The sequence below is a fragment of the Eretmochelys imbricata genome, chromosome 13 (genome assembly GCF_965152235.1).
Source record: "Eretmochelys imbricata isolate rEreImb1 chromosome 13, rEreImb1.hap1, whole genome shotgun sequence".
Lineage (NCBI taxonomy): Eukaryota > Metazoa > Chordata > Testudines > Cheloniidae > Eretmochelys > Eretmochelys imbricata.
Window position 1 is genome coordinate 33558481 of NC_135584.1, and position 21267 is coordinate 33579747.

The following is a 21267-nucleotide window of genomic DNA, read 5'->3' on the forward strand; positions in this document are numbered from 1 at the left end:
AAAGTGTGTGTTGTAAATGGCTTGTCTAGTCTTTGTAAAGTCCAGCCATGAGGAAGTTTGTGTGGAAGGTTGTTTTTTTATGAGAGTATCCAGTTTGGAGAGCTCATTCTTAATCTTTCCCTGTTTGCTGTAGAGGATGTTGATCAGGTGGTTCCACAGTTTCTTTGAGAGTGTGTGGCACAAGCTGTCAGCATAGTCTGTGTGGTATGTAGATTGTAATGGATTTTTTACCTTCAGTCCTTTTGGTATGATGTCCATCTGTTTGTATTTGGAAGGGAAGATGATGTCTGTCTGTGTCTGTACAAGTTTTTTCATGAAGTTGATATATTTCCACTCCATACGGCTAAATTCAGTGCCTTGCATAATGACAGGTTTCAGAGTAGCAGCTGTGTTAGTCTGTATCCGCAAAAAGAACAGGAGGACTTGTGGCACTTTAGAGACTAACAAATTTATTTGAGCATAAGCTTTCGTGAGCTACAGCCCACTACATCGGATGCATGCAGTGGAAAATACAGTGGGGAGATTTATATACACAGAGAACATGAAACAATGGGTGCATCAACCCAACAAACTGGGAGGACTCGGTGCAGAACAGAACACAGTGGTGCCACACCATACACCAAACCACAACTCACTTTGAGAAGAACAGATGTGGTTCATGAGAAAGAAAAACAACAAAGGAGGAAAGAAGGGTCACAACACTCCAGCCCATAACTATGTCTCCTCCAAGATTACACCTGTCATTTCTGTGGGAAAATCTGCAGGGCATGAAGTGGGCTCCTCAGCCACCTAAAACCTCACCAATGAACCCCCCGGCAGACATCATCCTCACATCGAGGGATGGGGGGCTGCCAGCCGAGGACAAAGCAGGCGGCCAAACGACGCTATAGCGGAGCATTGTACAACTTTAAATGAGCATGTTCTGTAATGGAGCAGGGACATAACATTGAAACAACATTAAGCGAGAAGACGTTAAGTGGGGAGTTACTGCACTTAGTCTGCAGAAGAGAAGAATGAGGGGGGATTTGATAGCTGCTTTCAACTACCTGAAAGGGGGTTCCAAAGGTGATGGATCTAGACTGTTCTCAGTGGTATCAGATGAGAGAACGAGGAGTAATGGTCTCAAGTTGCAGCGGGGGAGGTTTAGGTTGGATATTAGGACAAACATTTTCACTTGTGGGGTGGTGAAGCACTGGAATGCGTTATCTAGGGAGGTGGTGGAATCTCCTTCCTTAGAAGTTTTTAAGGTCAGGGTTGACAAAGCCCTGGCTGGGATGATTTAATTGGGGATTGGTCCTGCTTTGAGCACGGGGTTGGACTAGATGACCTCCTGAGGTTCCTTCCAACCCTGATATTCTATGATAGTTGAAGACTGCTATGCATGTAGGGGTGGGCCCATGGCACTGGTCACCGTTATGGTGTGCTGGTGTAACACTGACAGACCCTGGCCATCGATGGGCAGGATAGAACCTGGGACCCCTGAAATTTAGTGCATGAGCCTCTACTGCACTGACTAAAAGCCACAAGGCTCTTAGTCAAGGCTGTAGCAGACTTATCAATCTCTAGGTGATCCAGGTGCCACTAGACGTGGACAGAGCGCCACACCCAGCAAGCATGGGTTGCACTAGGGGCTCCAGATTGCATGAAAAATGGGTGAATCCTGGTACAATACCTTCACTTCACCATGGATAGCATTTTCTGGACCAAGGACAAAACATATCCCTCCTTTGGATGTTCTTTAGATTTGAACCTAGGTCTTGTAGTGACTGGTGTCTTGAAAACACCTAGATAAATACAGAGAGCCTGACTCTCAGCTGCTGTGATTGGAATCAGTATATTGGGAAGGGATCCAGTTTGGGGGATCAGGGTTTGCGAACTCCAACTGGTCATATTTGTTGTTTAGGCAGAGGAAGGGCAGTTGTGTTTGGCTGGGTCCTGTTATTTGGCTGAGCAAAGACTGAATACATATTGAGCAATGGCTCCTTGTATCTCTGGAGGTAGCAAAATGCTTCTAGGTCCGATAGCATAGAACACAAAAGCAAAGACATTGCAGTTACAGCAACTCTGCCAAAGACATGAGAGATCTCACGCCCATCCCTCCTGCTTTCCATCCATCTCATATACTCTGCTGCCACTTAGTGGCTTTGTATTGTCTTGGAAAGGAGAAGCAGGATGAGCTGGGGACAAGGAAAGATACCAAATTGCTGTCATCCCATAGAGACTCACTCTATCCTACATGGCAGCTGCCATTCCTGCAAAATGCATTAGAAACCTGGGGCCAGATCCTCGGCTGGTGGTAATCAGTTTAGATTAATTAAGTTCAATGGCTGTGCCAGTTTACACCAGTTGAAGATCTACCATCTGGCCTCCATCACATCACCAGGGCAATTAATGAGGCATTTATGGCCATGTTCCGTTAGATAGATAGATAGATAGATAGATAGATAGATAGATAGATAGTTTCCATGTAGAGGTACATGGGTGTAGACTAATAAAACAGGAAAGAAAAGAGAACTGGGAACTATGGGGAAAATAGTCTTAAAAGTGCAGTTTGTTTAAATGACAGCAGTGGATGAGTCCTATGAAAAGAGTACTGTAATTCATGTGAAAGGTGTGGTGATACTGTATAATGAGATAAGATAGCTTCCCAGGCAAAAAAAGGATAGGAAAGGATCAGCTAATGGGCACTAGGGGAAGAAGATGATGTGGTGTGGAGAAGGGGCAGCTATACTGCGTAACGACCAAGGGCCAGATTTTGAAATCAATGGGAGTTTGTCACCTGAGGACAAATTTTAAAGGTACTTAGGCACCTTATGGAACTTTCTAAAGTATCTAGGCACCTAACTCCCATTATTTCAATTGGCATTGGCTCCTGGGTGCTTTTGGAAATCAAAACAGGTGCTTAAAACCCTTTAAAAAATCTGTCCTTGACTGCCTATCTGTTCAACTATGTGGAAAGATAGAGTGTGGGATTTTCAAAGCTATTTAGGACAGTTGGAGGTCAATTTCCTATGAATTCTATTTCATTTGTCAGGGTAGGAAGTTAGTAAAAATCCCATTAGGGAGCAAAATTAAAATAGTCCAATTGACTCTGATCTCAACAGGGCAAACATTAATAGATCCCTCTGAAATTATAATCCACAAAACTATAAAAAGGCATTATACGAGTGGGTGAGTGGGAAGTGAGAGGAGTTTGGGAGACACTGAGAAATAGCTTGCGCCTTTCTGGTCTCAAACCAAAGAAGAATGAATGGTATTAATGATCTTCTCTCGTTACTGATGGGACAATGTCCTAAAAAACCCAACAGATATCAGAGTGCACAGCCACTCAAAAGATATGTATTTTAGACATGATAGATAGATAGATAGCTAGATAGATGCTAACAGAAGGTTTCATGTCAGAAGGAATATCATGCAAACTTCTTCTTCAGGTAACATTTTAATTCTTTTTGTTAGTGTAAATTGATTGTGTTTCACCTGTTTCCAATCTGCACTCAAAAAGACAAGCAAGAGAAAATTAGGAATGGATTTATTGTATATCTAATGACAATGATTTAATGACACATGGTTCACAGTCACACAAAGGTGATTTCTCAAGACAAGAGTTTGTGTTCCTTTTAACAACAATTAACCTGAATCAACATGCACAGTTGTAAATGTCTAGACACTGTGATACAGGAGGGCCAGGGAGCACTGGAAGAGTGCTAAAGGGGAAATATATAAGCTCAAGGCTAATTAAGGCTTGGTTCCCTGTAGACTGGGGAAAGTGGCTGCAGATTAATTGGAGCACCTGCAGTCAATTAAGGTCCTGTTAGGAACCTAATAAAACCCCCTGTGTCAGGCAGACAGGGGAGAAGGAGGAAGGACTGGAGCTTAGAGGTGTGTTGAGAGATTTGAAAGACCTGAGAATTGGAGTAAGGGAGACCCTGCCCAGCAGGACAGGGAGACTCCCTTCCCCCCACAGCGTCTAAGGACTGAGGGTAACCCCACCTCAGGGGGATGAGGGTAAGAAACTCACAGGGGTTTAGAGGAGCTGGGACTCAGACTGAGGAACAAACCCAGACCCCTCCCCAGCTTCCCTCCTCTATCACCTTCCCGGGCTAGTAGCGGGGCCCTCGGCACCCAAGATCAGGGGCAAAGGGTGGCATCTTAGCTCCCCGCCAAGAAAAACTCAGGACCCACCAGACTAAAATTGGCCATCTTGCCACAACACTCACAAACTTTTGGGCTAGGACAACATTGGTGCCCTTGAACAAACATTTGTGGGGTAGCTAGGCTGATTGGTGATCACTTGACTTGAGTTAAAAGATCCTACTCTCATTAATGTTGACTTCTGATTTATACCAGTGCAATAATCAACCCCATTGACTTCAATATACACCTGGGTGAGTGAGTTGATAATCAGGCCCATTGCATTTAACAGTTAGTCATGCTTTACACTGATATAAGTGAGATAAAAAAAACAGGCACTAACGTTTTCAAAGCTAAGAGGAGGGCAGGTTGAAAATTTTCCACCAAAACTGGCTTTTGATAGAAAGTTGAATTTTCAATTAAACTTTTTTTTATCCCACAAAAAATGTCCAATTTCAACTTCTTTGTCCAAAAAAACAAACCTGTGAAAGTGGAAAAGCTTGGATTTTTCAGCCTTTTATGGTCCAAAACTGAAGAAATCTCATTTGGAAGTGCCACCGTCATGCCTCACGGGAGTTGCACTTCTGTGTCTTGTGTGCCCATTCTGCTTCATGTATGGCATTCCTTAGGTGTACACCAGCTCCTCAGCCAAGGAATCAGCAGCACAGCTGGGAAGTCAACAGAAATGTATGCCTTTCACTGTTCAGAAAAGATAGCCCACTACTCAATCATTGGATATATGTGTTCAATTCCTGGCTCTGCCAATATCCAAAATAATTCTCAGCAATTCCCCATCTACCTTTCTCTAACCTATTTACATCTGTACAAAACATTACAGGCCAGCCCACTATCTGGAGGTGACATATCCTGGTTATGCCAGCTGAGAAGCTAGCCTGATTGTTCTGATCTGATAGTGTTTTACAAAGGTGCAAACAATGACACAAGGTGTAAGACTGCTGATCTCTCTGCGCCTCAGTTCCTAATAGATGAATTTAAGATGACAATATTCCCTTACTTCAAGTTGGTGTTGTGAGGTTAAAAGAATTAGTGTTTGTGAAGCACTCGTTACACTGTTGGTTTCATGTAAATACCTAGATAGACAGAACCACTAGATCATATTGGCGTCACAAAAAGTAAAGTACTTTTGAGCTTTCCAATGTGTTCATAAGATTATGGAAATGTTGGAATGAAAAGGTTTAAGAGCAGGTGAGATAGTAGAATAAATGTGGGGGCAGCTTTTATGGCTGGAGATTAAAAGTCCAGTTGGACAGACACTTCACAGGTGATTGGGGGTAGTATGTTGGGAAGAGAACTGAGTTTGGAGGGATCAAGGATTACCTGATTTCTGACTCGTGATGGTTGCTTTTAGTTCAGTTGGTAGAAATCTGTAATCTTGGAGCTAAAGGGCCAGGATTCTAATCCTGCTCTCTACAGTGTGCATGTGATTGTGTCTGTTTTCCATAGTACTTAATTTTTTTACAACACAATATTGTTTTTCTCTAGACAACCAATGGCAGGGCTAGAGAAGGTGAACCAAACCACTGTCACAGCATTTCTGCTGGTTGGATTTGAGACCCGTGCAAAGCTGCAGATAACACTCTTTGTGATGTTTTTCATTATCTACCTGGCAACCATTGCTGGGAACATCCTCCTCATTCTCATAGTTTGGACTGACCATTATCTCCACACTTCGTCCTCAGCAACTTGTCCTTCCTGGAAACCGGCTATGTGTCCAATGTCATCCCAGGCTGCTGGTGAGTTTTCTGGACAAGACCATCTCTCTACCAGGTTGTTGCCTCCAATTGTATGTTTTTAGTTTCCTGGGGACTACTGAATGTTTCCTCCTCACAGGGATGTCCTTGGCTGATACTTGGCAATATGCAGACCATTACATTATGTAACTCTGATGAGCCCCAGGACTTGCCTTCTGTTGGCAATTGTTTCTTGGACATGTGGATTTGTGGCTCCTTCCTTCACAGTAATTACGACATCTATGCTGGCATTTTGCAGCCTGGGTGAAATTAATCATTTATTTTGTGATTTAACAGCAGTATTGAGACTTTCCTGTGAAGACACCAGCATCATTAAGGTAACATCCCTGATCTTAGCATCCTGACCATCGCATCCTATGTCTATGTCATCCTGACCATCCTGAGAATCCCATCCACTTCTGGGAGGAAAAAAGCCTTTTCCACCTGTTCCTCTCACCTCATTGTTGTCTCAACGTTCTATGGGGCTCTGATCATCATGTATGTGGCACCGTCAGGAAACCAGTCTCTGGATTTCAACAAAATGTTCTCCCTGCGCTACATGGTGGTGACTCCCATGTTCAACCCCATTGTCTACAGCCTGAGGAACAAAGACATGAAAGATGCCTTGGGCAGGGTCATCCGTAAAATCTGGCTTCCTCCCAAGATGTAGCCAAGTTCTGTGCCCACATTTTCAAGTGAAATCACAAGGGAAGAAAATTCAGCAGAGAAATTCTAATGTTAAACACTCCAACAATGTCTTAGATTCTTGAATGCAAATGATTCTTCTTCACCAATGGTTTTCTAACTCAAAGGTTACCTGAAAAATGTGCAAGTGTGTGGATGTGGGTTGGTATGAAAGAAAAAGAGAGAAGATGAGATATTGTTTTTGTTCATTTTTCTTCTTCTATGATGTAGCTATCCGAAATTCACATCTAGAGTAACCTGGATGTTTCTATGTATATAGAGAGACCCAGGAGGTTTATGATTTCAGAGACACCAAGGAATTACAACCCGGTTAACTGAGAGTGCCTGGCACACACACAGCCCCAGTAAAATGACCTCCAGGAGAAATTCTTCAGGCTGCTGTGTTGGGTCCCAATCCACTGGACCTGTCTGCTTTACATTTCCTGAAATCTGAGCAGGCTGCAGAACTGTCTCCACCAGGGCACCTCAAGCGCATGTCCTGGGCACAGGAGGTCGGTCTGTTACTGCTTTACTGAAATGGGACTGCATATCCCAATTGTCCTGGAGCCCCACCACGAGCAAAATTAACCCCTTCCGCCTCCCCTGTAGCTTAAGTACATCCTCTTCCAGAACTCCCCATGGTGTAGACACCCTGGGTTTATGGTTTAACTCTGCTGGGAAGTGTCTTGATGATCATATCTAATGATATAAATTTGGACAGACCACAATGATACTTATTCTGCCCTGGCTGCCTTTTGACCTAGCCTTTGTTTGGCATGGGTGTTGCTTTTCCGACTTGTTTTTATGTAAACTTGCTTAAATGACATTTTTAAGCCACTGTGTAGGACAAGGGTGATATGTACGGAGAAGAGAATATAGAGAAGAGGCCAGAACAAACTGCCAAAACTTGCTTAAGGAAAAACCCTATATAGAGTAAAGGGTAAAATGGCCTGGCCAAGTACACTTGACTGGTGCACGAATAGGGGTAATAAGCCAATTAGAAAAGAGAAATAACAACATGAAAATAGTGTGGACAGCAAACATTATGCAACCTAAAGCTTACGCATGCATAATGTATGAGTTGGACAAGACACATAATACTTCATGTTGATTGGATAAGAGCTAATGAATATGTAAATAGGAAGGTGTGACTTCTGGAAAGTTACAAGGCAGGCGGTGGTAGAACCTCTTAGGGGTCTGGGTGTTTCCCCGCAATGTCATGGATGGGTATCTCTGTATTAGAATGTACAGGGGTTGGGAGAGTATGGTAGGAGAATGTCATTGTGACCCACCCAGGAGAAGGTGACTGAGGCCCATCTTTTTCTGTACATCTGTTGTTTCTCACTCTAACCGGAACTGTCATCACAAGGTGTGCTTTTGGTTCAAATAAAGATCTGAATTAAGAAACCTGAGCATCTCAGACCAAGAGTGTGTCATTCTCACACAACAGCTCTTATGAAGCATGTGACAGTGACACAAACAGACACACAGACAGGCTCTGCATAGAGTTCTTGAACTCTTTACATATCACAGAAAATATGTAGATCTAGGCAGAAATAATAAACACCAACATGCGTTTCCTTGCCTCAGTTTCCTCATTATTCTGGAGCATTCTCTAGGCTTATGACAGAGTCCTTTGGGGTGTCCTGGATCCACCCCACGTCCACATGTCTTCGTCTCTGAATCATAGAGTCTCTCTCTCTCTCTACGTCAGCTAGCTTCCTTCTCCGTCAGTGGTCCCACAGTTAAACAAGAACCCCCTGCTACGGAAGCAAGCCTGTCTCATCCTCTCTCCTTCCCAACGTTTTCTGGGTGTCTCCTTTTGACTCACTGAGCCTCTGCTGTTTCTAAAGGCTAACACCACTGCCTGGGTTTCTTTGTTCTGCTGCGGGGCATTTTCCACTATCCAGAGCTCTGCAGAGAAACTTGGGCCATGTCTATATGTACCGCACTGCACCAGTACAGCTGCCTCACTGAAGGGCACATGTGGTGAAGATGCTCTGTGCCGACCAGAGAGAGCTCTCTGGTCAGCATAAAACCCCCTCCGTGAGCAGCATAAGCTGTGTCGGCAGGAGAAGCTCTCCCTCTGACATAGTGCTGTGCAGACAAGCGCTTATGTTGGTGTAACTTATGTCGCTTGGGGGATGGGTGGAATATTCACACCCCTGAGCAACATAAGTTTTGCCAACATAGGATGTAGTGTAGACAGCCTTGGCTGAACTGGTTTCCCTAGGCTTCAGCCATCCCATTTTCCTAATGTGGTTCCATCTGAATAGGTGAGCATTACGATCTAATGACCCACCCTTGTACCCTGTCCGGAAAGGATGTGCTACAATCCTGAGAGCAGATGGTTGACTCCACAGCCACTGAGGCATTCCATGATTCAAGAATTTCATAACATCCACCAGAATTCATAAGCTGTACATAGACAGATTCCCTAAATTGTGCTATTTTCAGAATTATATTTTGAAGACTTAAGAGGGACATGAGCTTTGTGTGATTCTGGTCATCTTTACAAGGGTAAATTTCCCCCAGCTCCAAGTATTCACTACATTGTTAGAGCACAATCACCTCTTGTTTTCATTGAATGAAGCAGCATTAGCAATGTCTACTAGAAGAGCTGGAGTGCTGTATCCATTCTGCGCGCCAGATTGGACACATTAGAGCAAGTCTAGTGGAGAGCAACAAAAGTGATCAAAGGTTTAGAAAACCTGACCTGTTAGGAAAGGGTAAAACAACTGGGCATGTTTAGTACTGAGAAAAGAAGACTGATGGGGGACCTGATAACAGTGTACACATATGTTAAAGGTTGTTATAAAGAGGAAGGTGATCAATTGTTCTCAATATCCACTGAAGGGAGGACAAGAATGGGCTTAGTCTGCAGCCAGGGAGATATTAGGAAAACCTTTTTAACTCTCAGGGTATTTTGGGATGTATAAGTAGGGGCATTGCCAGCAGATCGAGGGACATGATCATTCCCCTCTATTCGACACTGGTGAGGCCTCATCTGGAGACTGTGTCCAGTTTTGGGCCCCACACTACAAGGATGTGGAAAAATTGGAAAGAGTCCAGCGGAGGGCAACAAAAATTATTAGGGGACTGGAACACATGAGTTATAAGGAGAGGCTGAGGGAACTGGGGATGTTTAGTCTGCGGAAGAGAAGAATGAGGGGGGATTTGATAGCTGCTTTCAACTACCTGAAGGGGGGTTCCAAAGAGGATGGATCTAGACTGTTCTCAGTGGTAGCTGAAGACAGAACAAGGAGTAATGGTCTCAAGTTGCAGTGGGGGAGGTTTAGGTTGGATATTAGGAAAAACTTTTTCACTAGGAGGGTGGTGAAACACTGGAATGCGTTACCTAGGGAGGTGGTGGAATCTCCTTCCTTAGAAGTTTTTAAGGTCAGGCTTGACAAAGCCCTGGCTGGGATGATTTAATTGAGGATCGGTCCTTCTTTGAGCAGGGGGTTGGACTAGATGACCTCCTGAGGTCCCTTCCAACCCTGATATTCTATGATTCTATGATTCTAGCTCTGGAACAGGCTCCCAAGGGGGGTTGTGGAATCCCCATCATTGGAGGATTTTAGGAACAGGTTGGGCAAACCTGTCAGGGATGGTCTATGCTTACTCGGTCCGGCCTCAACACATTGGCTGGACTTGATGACTTCTCGAGGTACCTTCCAGCCCAACATTTCTCTGATTCTATGATCTGGTCTTTTAGACAAATGTGCAACAGAAACACAGAAAATAAATCAAAATGTGCAAAACCTGTTATGACAAAAGTGGGGGCACTCAGTGGTGAACCTTGATCTCTACCCTAAAATATGGTTTATGTACTCGATTTCACACGTCATATTGAAATGCCAGGGGAGGACACAGTTACAGCACATCTTCCCCCACCAGTTGCTAGAGCAATGATTGTAAGCCATTAAGGCTGAACTACCAAACAACTGAGCAACCATCTGGGAGCAGCATCTTAGTACATTTGCCTGGCCGGCTGTGAGAAACCGGTCTGAGACAGAAGAAAGAAGATTTCACAGCTCAGGCCTGTAACACAGATCATTGAACGATATTGTACAGTAATTGGTGGCCAGAGAGACATAGTGAGGATGGTTTCAGAGTAACAGCCGTGTTAGTCTGTATTCGCAAAAAGAAAAGGAGGACTTGTGGCACCTTAGAGACTAACCAATTTATTTGAGCATGAGCTTTCGTGAGCTACAGCTCACTTCATCAGATGCATACCGTGGAAACTGCAGCAGACTTTATATATACACAGAGAATATGAAACAATACCTCCTCCCACCCCACTGTCCTGCTGGTAATAGCTTATCTAAAGTGAGCATCAGGTTAGGCATTTCCAGCACAAATCCAGGTTTTCTCACCCTCCACCCCCCCACACAAATTCACTCTCCTGCTGGTGATAGCCCATCCAAAGTGACAACTCTTTACACAATGTGCATGATAATGAAGTTAGGCCATTTCCTGCACAAATCCAGGTGAGGATGGTTTCTTTTTTAAAAAACCTAGCTTTTCTGAAAGACAGACTAGGAGGAATCATTCTCTGGAAGACAAACTAGGACCAAAAATTTCTTGGCTTCCTAAGAGAAGGTAAGTTGGTTCTGTTCTATTCCTGTAACTTAAGTGGAAATACCATTAGACTTAGCTTTAGTGAAATGTAAGATTAGAGGAGTCAAAACATGCATGTGGACTGGTTGTTGTTTTGAAATGATTTCATCTAAAGCTTTGTTCTGTTTGCTAGTAACTGAACTTGTTTTCAGAAGGCTGTTTATCACCATATCAGTGGTCATAGGCCCCCAAAAGAAGGAAATACACGTGTCTAGTTGAACCTATTCAGTAATAAGAGGTTGGCATTAGATGAGGGGTTGTACCCAGGTCCTGGTCCAAGAGTAGAAGAATCATAAGATTCCATGGGCAAGACACCAAACACGTGAGCCAGTACACTCGGAGAGACCACACAGTGGTTGGAGGTGCAATTAGCACCGTAACCATGACACCTCTTAATTGTGCCTTTTTGAGCTGCCCACATCTTGGTTTTCCTGCTAGGAAAGACCAAATGTTTGTAATCAAGGTGGCTGTTTCATTGCTCCTTAGGTTGGTGCTCATGACAGAAGCTGGTTGAATACTGCAAATACCAACCAGACAACCAAACAAAAACCAAGTAGATACAACATTTAACCAAACTATGGGCTGTGATTCACTGGTGGTCCATGGAACACTTGCTGTTGACATGCCTCAGGTTCCTCTGTAGTGCCACTATCTGGCAGAAAAAAACAGTGGGTGAGTGGGAACATAGGTAGATCCTGGAAAAAAAGTATGGGTGATACTCTTCTGAACTCCACCCACGAAATAAGCTCTGCACATGTGTGTCACCAAGTAGACTGTGGTCACCGGGTAGACTGTACCTCGTGCAATTTGGCTGCTGCTTTGTTTGGATTGCTGTTTGGGTCTGTCGGGCTCCAAGGGCTTGGCTCTTTCTTGAGTTGGGGGGAAGGGAAAGTGGATGATACTTCCCTAAATGCCCTTGAGGGAAGCAGAGGATAAGGGATAGGAATCAGATAGCTTGGAGTCTATTCCTCAAACTTAAATATTCCACCATCTGCCTACAATATACAAAAGCCATGCTGATATGTTATGGGATTTTTTTTTTCGAGATCATGTCACTAACTGCACACAACTAAAGGCCGACTTCAGATACTGCTAGAGAATTTGGCCATAAACTTTGAAAATAACCCAATCTCTAAATGACTCTGCTTCAAAGTTTCAAAGAAAGATAAAAGTGGCTTGATCAGAAGAGATCTCATTTACCACATGAGATTAAATAGCCAGATTGTCTCCTCTGGGGTCACAGTGACAGGAGTGAAATTGCCTATGATCAAAGCTACATAAACATGTTAATAGATCCCTTTGGTAGCACATGCCAAAATATTTGTAAAATCCATGAAACAGGAGGGAGTGGGAAGTAGGAGGAGACAGAGAGAGAGAGAGGAAGAATTCCCCGGGTCTTCGTGATCTGAAATAAACAATAAAAAGCCAAGGGAATGAATGTTGTCAGTGGACCATTCTGAGGATTTACCTTGTTCTGTCTGATATAATGGTGCTTGTCTTAGACATGGCTGGGTACATGTCGGATGGATGGAGGCTGTGTTTTATATGAGAGAGAGAGATGTTGCCAATGGAATGTGTCTGATTACTGTTCAAGACAGAACAGATGAAGTGTCAGCTTTCACAACAGGTAATTTTTTCTCTTTTTTTGTTTTTTGTTTAGTCCAAATTGATATTCTTTTCTTTTCTTTTCTTTTCAAAAATTTCTTTTGATGGGAAATAGATTTTTGAGGAAACAGAAATTTCACCAAAATAAATTGCTTTAATAAAAAAAGTGTTTTTGTTGAAAAAAAGAAAATCCAAAAAGTGGTAAGTTTGTTTACTTGTTTGTTTTTGACAACCAACTTCCCTGTCCCCCCAAATTGGGGGTGGTGGTGGTGGTTTTTTAATGAAAACTGCAAACATTTCAATAATATTTTATGGGTTGTTTTTTTTTCGTCATTTTCATCAAAATTGTACATAGGATAGAAAATATCTTCCCAGCTAGCTCCACTTAACAGTCCCTTTTGTTTCCATCTATCTTCTCAACAAAGATATTTTTCATTCTTTCAATCCTTTTTTTTCCTGTCCAGATCTGAACTCCCTCTATTTCTGCTGTATCCCATTTTGAGATGGGGAGATCAGTAACGGAACACAATATTCCAGAAGAAGACATCTTATTAATTGATGGAATGCCATGGGACTATTTTCAGTGCTATTCTCCATCACAATTCTTATTCATCATGGCTGAGTTTTTTTTCAACGGAGCTTAAGTTTCTGGCTCCCACTGAAAGTTATAGCGTGTCCCTTTGAAAATAACAGCCAATAGGACACTTGAGTAGTAACTTTTCATTCCTGGGTAAAATATCTTATAGAATCGTAGCTTCATAGACTCCAAGGCCAGAAGGGACCATTGTGATAATCTAGTCTGACCTCCTGTATAACACAGGCCAGAGAACTTCCCCAAATTTCCATAGGCCCTATAACTTCCCCAACTCACGTCTCAGTTCCCTGTCTATGAAAAAGAGAGAAAAATCATTGCCCATTTTGCCACACTGTCACACGTGTGGAGAATGAATTAATCAGTGTTTGTCAGTGATATGGTAACAGGCAGCTGCCCCCTTTCCCCTTTTCTGGTCTCTCTGAGCACCCACTTCTTGCCCCTTTCGTGTCTTGGGATGGAATCTTCTTGCCGGTCTTCCACTCTTGGTGATGGGGATGCAGCCACACTGCCCTGTGTACCAACAACATATCAGCCTGCAGGTCCATCTGGGTTTCATAGTGACAAGGTGGGTGAGGTAATATCTTTTATTGTACCAACTTCTGTTGGTGAGAGAGACAAGCTTTCAAGCCCCACAGAGCTCTTCTTCAAGTCTGGGAAAGGTACTTCAAGGATCACCGCAAAATACAAGGTGAAACAGATTGTTTAGTATAAGTAGATAGCACATATTCTATGGGACCATTCAAGGTAGAGTGGCCCATTAACACCTGTGCAGTCACAGGACAAAAAGAAGGGTTAGTGGGTTACACATCTTTGTAATAAGCCATAAATCCATGGTCTCTGCTCAGTCCAGGATATTTAGGGTTTAGCAAAGCTATGAATTTAAAGTCTAAGGCTTATCTTTTGGAAGCGTTGTGCAGGTTTCCTTGGAGGAATAGGATGATAGGTCAGATATAGAGTGATGGCTCTGTGAAAAGTGTTCACCCACATGTGACATGGTGTTTTTGTCTTTTTTATCATTTTCCTGTGTGAGTTTATCTGAGTGTGTATTGAGTGTCGATTTCACCCACATAGCTGTTATTGGGGTACTTAGTGCACGGGATGAGGTACACCACATGTTGTGAAAGGCATGTGTAGGATGCATGGATCTTGAAAGGTGTGTTGTGGGGAGTGTTGATCATTGTAGCAGTGGAGATATGTCTGCAGGTTTTGCATCTGTTATGGCAGGGTCTGTTGCTGCTTTGAGTTGGTGTGTCCTGGTCTGTGTGGGGAACTTGCTTCTGATGATGAGCTTGGAGAGGTCGGGGGGAGTTGCATGAAGGCCAGAAGTGGGAATTCAGGAAAGATTTATTTCAGGATCGGGTCCCCATCGAGTATAGGTTGTAGTTGTTTGATGATACCCTGTATGGATTCCAGCACGGAGGGGTCGGTGACAACTATGGGTGTGCAGTCAGAGTGGGGTTTATTTCCGTATCGAAGCAGGATGTCTTGGGGTATTTGGGTGGCCCGTTCCATGATGTGATCTACTTCTCTGGTGGAGTATCTGCCCACCACACTTGGCTTCTTACAACAATATGCAACCCAGTATCCCACTGTTTTTGCCATATGACTGCAGAAGGGTTAATGGGCTACTTTACCTTGAATGGTCCCTTTTGATATGTGCTAATTTCTTATTCTAGACAATCTGTTCTACCTTGCATATAGCTGTGACACTTGGAGGACCTTTACCAGATCTGAATCCAGCACAAAACTTCTAGTTGAATCTGAACATTTGAAAGAGACATCCAATCTTGTTTTAAAGACAAAAATCCACCATGTCCCTGGGTAAGTTGTTCCAGTGATATTTGTTCTCATTTTTAAAAAAAATGTGTGCCCTTATTTCAAATCTGAATTTATCTAGCTTCAGGTTCTAATCACTGAATTCTGATATGCCTTTATCTGCTAGATCAAACAGATTTCTACAGTCAGAACTCTTCTCCTTGTTTTGGAACATACAGACTGTGATCAAGTTGCTTGTTAACATTCTCTTGTGTAAGCTAAATAGAGTGAGCTTCTTGAGTCCTTCACTGTAAAGCAGATTTTTCAAACCTATGATCATTCTCACAGCTCTTTTTTTAACACTTCCCAATTTTTCAAGATCCTTTTTAAAGTGTGACCACCAGAAGTGGAAACAGTATTCCAGTCATGGTCACGCTAATTATGTATATGTATGCAATACCACCTCTCTATTCCTACTCAATATTCCCTTTATATACATCCAGAGATTGATGAACTCTCTTAGCCACATCGTCACACTGGGATCTCAAATTCGGTTGGTTATCCACTGTAACACCCAAGCCCTTTTCAGAGTAACTGCTTTTGATGGCACAGTCCTCAATCCTGTATATGCAACCTACTTTGCAACCTATAGATATATGACATTGTGCATTAATTTGAATTAATTAATTAATTAATCAGAATGTCATGCAGTACTAAATCAAATACCTTTCAGAACTTTATGATGTCAACACAGTTACTTTTATCAGCTGAGCTTGTAAATTCAGCAAAAAATAAAAAAAGGTATCAAGTTTGAAGTCTCCAAATCAAAATTTGAATCTCTCTCCAAGAGATATGCTCTCATTCAATCATAAGATATGGGCATGATGCAAGAATCCACTTGGGGAAATTCTCTAACCTGTGTTATGCAGGAGGTCAGACTAGATGATCACATTGGTCTCTTCTTGCCTTAAATTCTATGAATTTTATTAACCTTATTTTAGTCCCCTTTAGATAACCAATGGCTGGACTAGAGAAGGGAAACCACACACTCATCACAGAGTTCCTGCTTGTAGGATTTGAAACTCTTCCTGAGCTGCAGATAACCCTCTTTGTGGTGTTCTTTATCATTTACCTAGCAACTGTTGCTGGGAACCTTCTCCTCGTTCTGACCGTATGGATGGATCACCACCTACACACCCCCATGTATTTCTTCCTCAGCAATTTATCCTTCCTGGAAACTGGCTATGTCTCCACTATCATCCCCAGGCTGCTGGCGAGTCTTGCGACAGGTGACAAGACCATTTCTCTCCTGGGCTGTTTCCTTCAGTTGTTTGTTTTTAGCTCTCTGGGTGCTACTGAGTGTTTCCTCCTGACTGGGATGTCCTATGACCGGTACTTGGCAATATGTGATCCACTGCATTATGCAAGCAATATGAGCCCCAGGTTTTCCTTTCTGCTGGCCTTTGCTTCTTGGGCATTAGGCTTTGTGGCTCCTTCCTTCACAGTAATTATGGCATCTCTGTTGCCCTTCTGTGGCCCTAGTGAGATCAACCACTTTTTTTGTGATTTAACAGCTCTGTTGAAGCTTCCATGTACCAACACCAGCCTGATAGAGACAACAGCTCTAATCTCTGCCTTTACTATATCAATGGTCCCATTTGTCCTGACCATCACGTCCTATGTCTATGTCATCCTGACCATCCTGAGAATCCCATCGACCACGGGGAGGAAAAAGGCCTTTTCCACCTGTTCCGCTCACCTCATTGTGGTTTCAATGTTCTACGGGGCTCTGATCATCATGTATGTGGCACCGTCAGGAAACCAGTCTCTGGATTTCAATAAGGTGTTCTCGCTGCTTTACACGGTGGTGACTCCCATGTTCAATCCCATTGTCTATAGCCTGAGGAACCAGGAAGTAAAAGATGCCTTGAGGAGAGCTATTGGTAAAATGTGGCCTTCCACCAAAATGTAGCTGTCACTAAGTTCCTCTTTTTGAATGAACTTATAAGGGAGGAAAAGTTAGGAGTGAAATTTACATGTCAAACAGTCCTACAATGTTTTTCTTTGCCTCAAATTCTTTTTTTTCCCTTCTTCCACGGTTTAGGTTGCTGCCTTAAATGTGATCTGAAAATGGCCAAGAGAAAGGTGTTTTATTAATGATGCAGAAAGAAGGCCTAAATAGTTTTGTAACTGTTCTTAACTGTGATTTTAAAAGGGGCCTTGTGGATTTAGGCACCCAACACTTGTTGAAAGTTCACGCGATCGTCCTGTCTCCAACAATACCAGCTACTTCAGAGGAAAGAACCAATACAATGGTGATCGTGGCTGGTATTCTTTTAAGATGTCACAGGTAATTAGATGTCACTCAAATTCTTCTGACATTCAACAGGAATTTGGCACTTAGTCCTCTTAGCTTCCCTTGAAAATCCCAGGCCAAGTTTTCGATGTAGTGCACCAGACTGAGTTGTGGTCAGGGTAATCTCCCTTGAACACTTGTTTCTTTACTCTTAGGTCTCTTGGGTATCAAGTGCAGATGAGATAATGTGCATTTCTAAGAATCAGAATCATACTTTCATAACAGGTCTCATGCCTGCTGCTGTTAATACATTAAAGGATCATGGGAATGTGATCAAGCCCGTATATTTTAGATTCTCATAGAAACACCAGTATCAATGGATGTAGGCAAAGAAAGGTATTCCATTTCATGGAGGAGTTTGATATTTCAAAATCGGGCTGCATTCCGACTAAGAGCAAAAACCAAAAAATTAAAAATTCTCCATGAAGAGGGATGGAGATGTGGTTCCAGAGCAGTCTAATCAGCTCTCATCCTGAGCTGCTGGTATTTCAAACAGAAGTGAAATAATAATCAGTAATACATGTGAAAAATAAAATGAGTTGTTCAAACCCTTTTCAGGGTTACGGGAAATCATGGGGCATTCATGCAACAGGGGGATGTCAGACAATAGTTGTTTAATGGCAGTAAATATTGAGATTCAAAGAGTTAAAGTTTTATAATCATTAAAACAAATTGTCAAGATCACATGTCAAAATATACAAAGTCAGTATCCTTAAATAGATCACTATTAAGTTCTCAAGCAGCATTTTTCTTACTTTGCCTCGCTGTAAATTCTGGTTATTATTGATAGAAATATTTTTTCATTGCTTTGTGTGTGTACATTGAAATCAATATTTGCCAACATTTACCAATAAAAATCTAATCCTTCCAAGGCCAGTTATAATTAGAGCTGGTCAGGGGGAAAAAAAATCCTGTATGGAAAAATATTTTCTTTGAAATAATTCAGATTTTAATAGAAATACCAAAAGCCCACAAAGATAAAAAAAATCAGGGTTTGGTTTCCATTTTTGATTTGTTTTATTTTTTCTATAAAACCCCCATATCATTTGATGAAAATGACCGGTTTCAGAGTAGCAGCCATGTTAGTCTGTATCTGCAAAAAGAAAAGGAGTACTTGTGGCACCTTAGAGACTAACCAATTTATTTGAGCATAAGCTTTTGTGAGCTACAGCTCACTTCATCCGTTTTATTTCCCCAAGAAAATTTCTGTTTTCTTTAAAACTTCTTTCCTTCCAGGAAATATTTCAACAGAAAGTTTTCAATCCACAGCCAGATTTTCAAAGGATCCAAATAAGGAGATAGGCACTGAGGAAGATTTCCAAAACTGCGAAAGTGATTTAGTCACCTCATTGTTTACAATGGCAGATAGCTGAATAGCTTAGGTGCTTTTAAAACTCCCACCTTTGTAATTCTGACCTCAGGTCTAGTGTTGATAAACTCTGGTCAAACACGGATTCTAAGAGGCTCATTTCAGCCTTTTTGTTTGCTGAAATACTCACTTCTGTATCAAAACAACTACCATTGCGGTCAACACATTTTCTTGCCCAGTGTTTTCCTCAGGGGGCCTTCACGTTCTTCTTCAGGCTGTAGATCATATGGTTTAACATAGGAGTGAGGACGGTGTAGGTGAAAGACAGCAGCTTTTTGGTATCTGGGGAGTAGCTGGACTTGGGTCATAAGTAGATCAAGCTGTCCTTACTGTAGAAGAGAGTCACGACAATGAAGTGTGGAAAGCATGCAGGGAAGGCTTTTTGCCTGCTGTCTCCTGACCATTAGACCAAAGGGCCTATTTGTAAGTGAAGGCCTATTATCAAGTGACCCAAACCCCCAGCAATGTTTAAAAATAATTTGTAGTAATAATGCTAAATTGTATCACCTTTATTAAGAGCAGAAAAAAATAATTTAGTGAGAACGAGACATTGAGTTGTTTAATGTTTAGCACAATATTCTCTTTAACAGAACAAGTGTTCTGAATGCAAGATGTACTACTCATGTTAGTGTGGGAAGTTTGACTATTGCAATATCTGTAACAGACAAAGCAGATTATGAGTAATTATCTTGAGTGTACATTTGGGTTATTAATTGGATCAGACAGGACTGGGATTAGACTTCCTTGGGCTGCAGCCTTCGGTTCCATAAGGATTGAGTTTTGCAGGTCTCTCCTTGTTATGTGCTGTTCTTAAATAAAAAAGGCAATTTTATTAATAAAGGGAACCAAGCTTGACTACTCCTGTCTCACTATTTTATTGTAACCTTCTAAGACTGGACCACTAATCAATTTTCTATATAAAGGTAAGAGCCAGGATGGTGTAGATGATATGAATGTAAGAGATGAGGATCAGCATAAAGGGGGACAATTATAATACAGCCTGTTAAGGCATACATCTGAGAAAAGCTTTCTCACAGACTCACAGGTCATGCCCATTCTTGGCCCCATGCAGTCCGTGTGGGGAACCCCCTTCAGTGAGACAGCCCTTATAGGGGGTCCACTCTCTCTCGGGGGTTAAGCCCCTCCACCTCCTGGAGCCGCACCTCTCCGAGCCTTAGCACACCTGTTTCTCGCCGTGGGCCCCCTCAGGGAGTCCACTTGCTCTGGATCCCAAGGGCATCCACTCCCAGAGGGAATGATGCCACCCTGTTCTCTAGACTGGAGTGACTCTCAGCTGGCGTAAAACAGGAGGGTTTATTGAGTGTTTGAACACAGCCTAAGAAACTCTCAGGGCCCTCAGGCCTGGCGTCCCTCAGCACAGCACATCCAAATTTCCCCAGGTGGGCTCTGTCTGCCCTCTCTCCCCAGCCCAGAGCCCCCCTGCTTCCCAGCTGGGCTTCTGATATCACCAGCCCCAATCCCCGCCTCTGTCCATTGTCTTATCTCCAAGTAAACAGGGTCACCTGGGCCTCCTCCCCTCTCTTCTGTCCTCTGGCCCCTTCTGGCTAGAACCAGCTGGTTAGGTCACCGGGGTCGTTTCCTCACAGCCCATTGTCCTCCCACTGGCCAGAACCAGCTGCGACTCCTGATCTGGGCCTCTGGGTCACCAGGTCACCAGTCACTGGGGTCTCCATTCTCCAGGCCATTGGCCGGGGTCCCAAGTTCCCTCGCCGGTCCCCTGTAACAACCAACTCCCTCTCCCATCACCTTGTTAAACCAGTAATGTTAGGATATAGATATTCAGGCCTGTCTGCAAAGGCCTGTACTTTAAGAATTTAGGTGTATTCTTATCACTTGGCTAGTTCTAGAGGTATAAAAGAAAGAATCAAAATGACTGTCTGCTGGTGTAAGGTCCTTCTCTTACTGTGACAGTCTGAGGCCCTGTTCTTAGGCTAAGGCCTTTGGCTAAGCAGCAGAGGCAGCCATAAGCTAGGAAGCGACAGGTCACATCCTCACATTCCAAACTAGTCACATTGAAATAAGGTGCTATTGGGCTGTTAGGCACTATCAGGACAGGACTGTATTCCTATCACCTCCAGAGAAAGGGAAGTGCCTAGAAAATGTAAAAGGAAACTTAGTTTGATAGCATCCTGTCTGGCAAGAACTCACTTATCAGTAGCTGGGATGTGAAATCCTCACTTCTGTATTGTCTTGTCATTATAGTTCCCACTTTGCTATTGTTTGTCTGTATAATCTCTGCCTGGTTCTGTGATTGTTCCTGTCTGCTGTATAGTTAATTTTGCGGGGTGTAAACTAATTAAGGTGGTGGGATATAATTGGTTACATAATCATGTTACAATATGTTAGGATTGGTTAGTTAAATTTCAGGAAAATGATT

The 21267-nt window shown here is 42.8% G+C and overlaps 1 protein-coding gene across 1 annotated transcript; it reads left to right on the forward strand.

The window, feature by feature from the left end:
- Positions 1-16162: 16162 nt before the first annotated feature.
- Positions 16163-17116, forward strand: LOC144273833 (olfactory receptor 6C74-like). The gene has a single exon (XM_077832531.1). The coding sequence runs from the start codon at positions 16163-16165 to the stop codon at positions 17114-17116; it is 954 nt and encodes a 317-aa protein (XP_077688657.1).
- Positions 17117-21267: the final 4151 nt, after the last annotated feature.